Below are 7,347 nucleotides of genomic sequence, written 5' to 3' on the forward strand. Positions count from 1 at the left end.
AGATTAAAATCCTGGGGCCTGATTTGGGTTAGAGAAAATTCATCTGCAAGAATGATTTTAGGGGCATTAAGATTCATTGACTTGTGCAAATGAAGTTAAAGGTTTGGTTTTTTTATTTATTTAAATACTTTCCCCTAGGGTAACCATTCACTGTGCAAAGTTAGACAAAACTGCATGCAGCCCTACTGTTGCTGAGCCAGTAGCAGGGTTTGTCCATAGGAGGCATTGAATGTTTGCTACAGTTCTGGAGACTTTTAATCACTGGTTTGACAGAGAGGTGGGTGTAGTTTGAGAAGCAGTGATTAGCTCTCCTCCCCCACCTCACCCTATTTGGAATCCAGACTTTCAATGCAATGCTTGTGTTCTTATTGCATTGATCCCTCACAAAGGGTCGCAATAGTGGTCAGAGCAGCTTCTGTATTAAGAGATCAGAGCTGGCTTTCTCCCCAGCTTCCACGGATGGATTTGGTGTCTAGGGCAAGGAAAGGCAGCTGATGCAGACTGTGTAGTGTCACCACCCACACACCTGTTCACTCTGCAGAAAGTGTTACTGGCCTCAGGTGCGGTGCCTTTCCCTGGAAGAGTACTTAGCATGCACAAATCTCATCCCCACCCACCAGGCCTAAGGTTCTTCCTCTGCAGAACAGTCCTTACCTAGACCATTATCAGAGTTCCCCTCATTCCACTGCAAATAACTCCATTTAGTTATAGGACTTTGAAGTCTACTTATTTAGAATTCCCAGTTTAGGAAACTTTATAGCTTAGTTTAAACTAGAATGCAATACCAGGAGGTTCAAGTAAATGCATCCCCACTCTCCCTCAGATGTTATGGCAACAAAATAAATCAAATGAAGACAGGTAATTTACAGTGGACAAGTACAGTACAACAAATGCCCTTGAGTACTACTAGAGTGTATACATAAGAAATACCAAATCACACTCTGCTTTTAAAAATGTTGAGTCTCATTACAGGCTTAATTTCTTTCTGATGGAGAAAGAGTTAATGCTAGGACCAGCCAAAGTTTAATCAGTAACACAGCAGTGATTTAGTTCAATTCTCAATAGTCATATGGAGAAGCTGCTGCAACTGATTAGAAAACCCATTTCATTGAGCTATTGCATGGAAGCATGTAAATTCCAGTGTGGAAAGGCAACAGTCACTTCATTATTCCAAATCACATGTTAACGCATCACCAACTTTTGCATTCAAAGCCTTTTGCAGAAATTAAGTGGTTGGGAGACTAATAGCCAGCCGCAACCCTTAATTCTGTGTAATTATTCTAAAAGCAGGTTACCAGATCTTGGGCAGCACTACTGGAGAACTGAAAGTGAGTCATCAACAAGGGGGATGGGGGGAAAAGAAAAAATCAACCACCAAGGGAATTTCTTAAGACTAACTACATTTGTGTATATTTCCAAACTGTTCCTCAATGGTGCCCACTCTGTAATAATCCACAACTCTGGCAATTCCTTATACACTGTTTACAAGGTGATTTGCTAGAAGTTTGGAACATACATTTAAATAAGATTTAGTCAAATTACAAGAATTAAAAATAGTAACAGTAATTTTATTATTTATGTTCTACATACATTTGAACTCTTACTTTGTAAAATTATCACACCTCCGTCCCCAAAAAACTGTTGGTCCCCAAGAATAAAGCAGGAAATCAATTCAATAAACACACTTGATTTATTTTGTATAAAAAGGGTTAAGTTTACAACTAAACTTTTATAAAAAGTTTAGCATGATTAAGTACATCATTACACTTTTTGCAGAAATGTACATTTCTGCCACTATACAAGAAAACCCTGATTAAAGAGTTCACAAGGTTTCACTCTCATATATATATATTTATATATAAATATATACACAGCATTCAATCCTAGGCTTGCGTCAAAAGGTCATTTCTGACCATGGACTTCCTTAAGAAACTGAACACTGGATCCTTCTGGTACTCACGCTCCACCTTTGGAAAAAAAGGCAAAGTCTGCTTGAAAATGGGCAATTCCTTGTGAGTTTGTTTCACTCCCCATGCTGGGAATAGTATATAAAGGACACCTTCCGACTAGGGAAAGGGCATTTAAAAGTCTCTTCATAAATAGCTAAGATCAGTCCAAGTTGAGGGGATGGGGAGAGATCTCAGTTTCTTTCTTCTTTCTTAGTTTTAAAAGGTCCATTTAATTAGATGTAGATTCCCCCTCCAGATACAGCTGAAAAATAAGTTCAGCACCTCAAAAAAAAAAGAAAAAGAAAATCCTGTAGACATTTTTTCTTGTGGGGGAAAAAAGGCAGCAAACACCTGCAAAAGATTGAAAAGAGTATTTAGGAGAATGCTAACAGGGCAGAGATCCGGACAGACTGGCGCCAGAGAGGAAGCCACAGTTTGAACATTTAACCAAACACTCAAAGATTGGGCAAACCCTGGCGTCCAGATGCAAAACATACATACACACCCCTCAAAAGCACAAATTAAACATTAAAATAACACACTTTCAGCAGGAGGAGAAGAAAGAGGATTCTCAGTCCAATCTCTATTTGGATCTCTGTAACTGCACTGCTCAGAGGCGCCAGTCTGCCTCTTACAGCAATTATTTGATTAAAAGCAGACACTTATTTAACTGATAGTGCAGACAACCCCACATCACAAAATTTAATGGATTATGCTAAAATCCTCAACTAAATCAGTCATTTCATCGGAAGGTTAGGGTTTTAGGAACAGATAATCACAGAATTTACATTATATGGTAATATATTTAAGTACAAAGGAATAGTATCAGAGCAAACAGTCTATACTATTTATTTGCAAAGGTGAAACTATACTTTCAGTTGGACTACCCCCAAAAGAATTACTAGTGCAATTGTTATGGCTTGATTACTGGTTATAAAGGCATCCTCTGATAAACCTGTTACTTTTATTATAAATTAAAATGTGTCTTAAATCCAAGCCCATACACACATTTTCCTCCCCAAAATAAATTGTATTTTGCATTATATTTATTCGTTGAAAAAATCAAGAGCACAAACACTCACCATTGAATTTAGCCACAAAGTGCTTTGCTGTCATTTGACATTAATTCTGAAGGGAATTCAGATGCCTGCAAAGAAGAAAAATAAAACAAAACAGCACAATGTTAAATATCTTAACAGCACAACAAAAAAATACAAAATACTCTAAAGCATGAAGCTCATTCCATATGACATGTTGCGATTAAGATTCACAATGGGAACCAACATTACTAGGGCTGCCTAGCAATTGGGGCATTTTCATCTATTTCAATCTAAAATGATTAGTTTTAGTTACAAAAAACCATGCAACTGTTTCTCACGCCAGTCACGCCCTATCATAAAAGATACATCACTAATACTGACTTCCTAACAGCAATGTCCATTATCATTATTAAGGTCCAACCTCAGACACTGCATATAGGCCATGAAGACAGCCAACAAGGAGGGAGAAAGCCAGCCAGGGCTAACGAGACAAAGTAGGTGAGGTAATATCTTTTATTTGACCAACTTCTGTTACTGAGAGATACAAGCTTTCAAGCTTACACAGAGCTCTTCCTCAGGCCAACACAGCTACAACAACACTGCATACAGCCAGGGCTAAGACATTTACCTGTAATGACAAGATGCTGATGTCTGTGTTTAAGGTAGTCAGGGGAGTTCTGGAGGAAGGATTTGGTCCTGATCTCTGGTGATGGAGGCTGACAATACTGGGGTGTGAGTCTAAAGCAATTTGCAGGTCCAGGATGTAGTCAATAACATGCTGCAGGATTTCCATCTTGCTCACTTTCTTGTTCTGAGGGATGCTGGGCACTAGCTCTTTCAGTTTGGAGTAGCAGTCGTTCATGTTGTATAGCAAACTCATAGGATCATCCATGGGGGTTTTGCTCCGGGATATTCCCAGGGTGTGTTCAGAGAAGCTGTTTTTCCTGACGGATCTCACAGGACTGAAAGCTTTCATGCTGGGAGACAGCCCGACTTCCAGGGTGCCGAAAACACACACTAGGATCTCTCTGCCTGCTCGACTGTCTCCCTTCCTTTTCTTTCTCTAAGCAGCTGCCTGCTCGGAATGAAGCAGCAAGCTACCTCTACTTGCTTTTATACTGCAGGTTCAGGAGCTGCCAAATCCAGCTAGTGCCTGCTATCATTGGAGGCACCCAATGTGTCCATCAGGCGGGGAAACATTCTCACTGGTGCGAAAAAAACTAAAAGAAGGTTCAGGCCTTCCGCATTCTGAGCCAATCATAGGGAAGAGGTGTGGCTATTCTAGGCACAGCTGAGGATAGTAAATACTGTACAGTAACTGCTGAGCCCTCCTGACTCATTTTACAAAGGCACCGAGAAAGGAATGAAATGGGCATTTTGCATTGTGGTTGCAAAGAGCCAGGTCTGATCACAGAGCTCTTAGCCCTCTCCAGTACAACAGACGCTCCCCTAATATTTTCTTCTTCATTTTAAAGAGCTAGCTTGGATACAGTTGGAATGAAAAATGCTGCAAATTTAGGATCTGAAAATGAACTAGGCTTTGAGAGCATAAGCACATTATGAGCATTTGTATGTGTGGTGGGGTAGGAGTGGACACACTGTAAAGCATGCTAAGTGCAGAATACACCATGACCAGATAAAGTCTGCAGTTGTTACATGGTGTCAGTGAAGCCTGATACTGTAACAAACAGGTCTTTTTTTTTTTTTAATATGGTTGCGTACATCAGCGGTCAGCTTCACTAATAAGCATTGTAAGCTGAAGCACTGCAGGAGGTATAAGCATAAAGAAGTTAAGTAAATAAATGAACAAGATCAACTGGAACTTTTTCCTATAATGAGAGAGAACTCAGCTACAGAGCTAATAGCTCAGGGCTTTAAAGGACTGAGAAGTCACTGCACTGTTAGCTTGCTGACTCATAAATAGGATAGGGCTATTTTAAATGTTGCTATAAATTGGTGATCATTAGGCAAATATTGAAAGTTCATTTACACATATTACCTCTGAAAGGCTGCTGACCTGTAACCCACCAGTGCATGTGACATGACTGTAATTAATTCTGCATAGATTGATTCTGGTGACAAATGAGAATACTTACTGTACTGTACTTTTGCATCTTTGCTTTTGCTGAAACCAATGAAACACATCTTCCAGAAACATTACAAACATACAGTGATTATTTTGATGAGAGAAACAGTCTTTGAAATTTTCCTTTTGCTCAATCGCATTTTCAACATTTTGTCTTGCACTCAACTGCTGATTATCAGAACTAATTCCACAGTGTCACGGACTACTCAAGGAAGATTAAAGCTATGAAATTGTAAACTTCTAGATATGGAAATTATATACGATATAAAATTATTGTATTGTAAATCGTTAAATTTTCCAACACACACCGTTCTGTATTGCACAAAAACCACTTACACTACATTAATAAATAGATGTAAAGTCAGTGTGGGTATTCGAGAATTGTATTTAAGAAGACACACAAGTATTTGATTTATCCATGTTGTTGGGTCCTTGTTGCATATTCCATTTAAGGGGGAAAAAAGGGATCATTATTGGGAACTGGAGGCAGAGCTCTATAGGGATCAATCAATATTTTCCTCCAGTTAATGTTGCATTCCTTAGCTGGTGTTTGGGGAGGTCTCTGACAGGACACAACTGACTGCAACACAAGCTTATTTGCCCCAGGGCTTTTATCTAGGGATGTAGGCGGTGCTGAGCCTGACAGGAACACAATTCAATCATTTTGAAATGTGAAGGGTGAAAGTGAATCTCTCCATTCAATCGTACAGGAAGACAAGTACATTGTTTACGTACAATTAAAAGAAACAGTCAATAAAAGCCTGCGTGGCAAATAATCAGCAGCTTAATTAAAATAAACAAATACTGACTGCAACTCCAATCCTTCTAAAACACTAAATTAACAAAATCTCATTTATATAAATCTGGTGATTTACTATCACAGATTTTACCCTACTGACTTGCTTGTATTTCTGTTCCACATGTACCCCAGTGGAACAGGTTTTGTTTTGACACTATTATTGGTCCAATAATAGCCAATATCAACAAATATCTTCATGTTTCTCTCATTATTTGCCATCCTTGGATAACGAAACAATGTTACAGAAACGTCCTCCTAGGCTTTTGCAAAGAACTGGTTCATTCATAGCTGGTTTCGTTCTTTCATATTGAATACTTAACACTTCACATTTTTAAAAATTTTGTTTTATGGAGCAGAGTTATATGAAGAGGGACTAACCAGATTGATTCTGTGATCAAATCATCGCTATGCCATGTGTACTTTCTGCATGAAAAGTAGTGTTCAGAGCACACAAACTCCACTTCTGCCTGGGGACTCTTGATTTGTGTTTACACTCCGTCATTTTTTGGACTGATATATTAAGCCGTTTTGAAAGTCCTTCACTCTTGAAAGATTTTACAATAGACGGATAGATCACTAAAACACTGAAACTCTCCCCACCCCTCCTGGCTAATCGTTGTAGTCCAAATTGTCCCAGCAGTTTTACACATGGCCCTGGATTTTGTTTATTTTCATATTGTGCAAAGGTGAATGGATTTTGTGCACGGATTCTCAGAAAACTGGACCCCTTGGAACTGCTGTAGCATTTCCCCTAAGGATCTCAAAGAACGTTGCAAACAGGACGGGATGACACTACACGTGAGACTCCCTTAGCAACAGATGTCAGACCCAAGCCTGTATCTGTGTCTCTATTTCCAACCCCAAAATGCTGCTGTTAACATCTGGAAGAAAAGTAAGCGAGCTCGTGTCACCCAAAGCGGTGCTCTACTTCTCTCCCCACCCCCACCCACAACCCTGCAGTGAGGGGCAGGATCTTCCCTAGCGCATGAGCCCCTCTGTCACTCCCATCGGGGGCGCCCTCTTTCTGGTGCCCCGAGAGAGGGACCGCCCTGTAGCGAGCAGGGCTCCGGACCCCCAGGCTCTGGGGCGCGAAGGGTATGGAGCTCCCCGCCCTGGCGCCTTGGTCTCCCGTAGCAAACCGCACTACGGCCCGTATGGGAGTTCCCCGCCTTGAGAGCCCCAGCTCGCCAGGCTCTCCCCGGCGGGCTCCCCAGGGAGCGGGGACCAGGCAGCGCAGCTCCCCCCCGCCCCCGCAGCTCCAGCGCCGGGGGCCGGGCCGGACTGTGCGGCGCCAGCCCCGTGACATCACCTCCCGCGCCTCCCGCCTGCCCGCCGGCCCGGCGGCGCCGCTCAGGCGGCTGCCATGGAGACCGGGGCTGAGCCCCGGGCTGTGGGAGGCTCCCGCCCGGGCGCACCTGCAGCGGGGGCACCGCGGACACCCCCAGCTGAGCCCCCCTCCCTCCTCCCGGCCGC

The 7,347-nt window shown here is 41.9% G+C and overlaps 1 protein-coding gene across 1 annotated transcript; it reads right to left on the minus strand.

Annotated features, from left to right (window-relative positions):
* Positions 1–1,671: 1,671 nt before the first annotated feature.
* On the minus strand, positions 1,672–4,131 carry ID2 (inhibitor of DNA binding 2). Its single transcript, XM_075063686.1, has 2 exons — positions 3,618–4,131; positions 1,672–3,096 (listed from the first exon to the last, which is right to left on the minus strand). Exons 1-2 carry the CDS (start codon positions 3,963–3,965, stop codon positions 3,040–3,042), a joined length of 405 nt encoding a protein of 134 aa, XP_074919787.1. The 5' UTR covers positions 3,966–4,131; the 3' UTR covers positions 1,672–3,039.
* Between the last annotated feature and the right edge of the window lie 3,216 nt (positions 4,132–7,347).

The sequence above is a fragment of the Chelonoidis abingdonii genome, chromosome 3 (genome assembly GCF_003597395.2).
Source record: "Chelonoidis abingdonii isolate Lonesome George chromosome 3, CheloAbing_2.0, whole genome shotgun sequence".
Taxonomy (NCBI): Eukaryota; Metazoa; Chordata; order Testudines; family Testudinidae; genus Chelonoidis; species Chelonoidis abingdonii.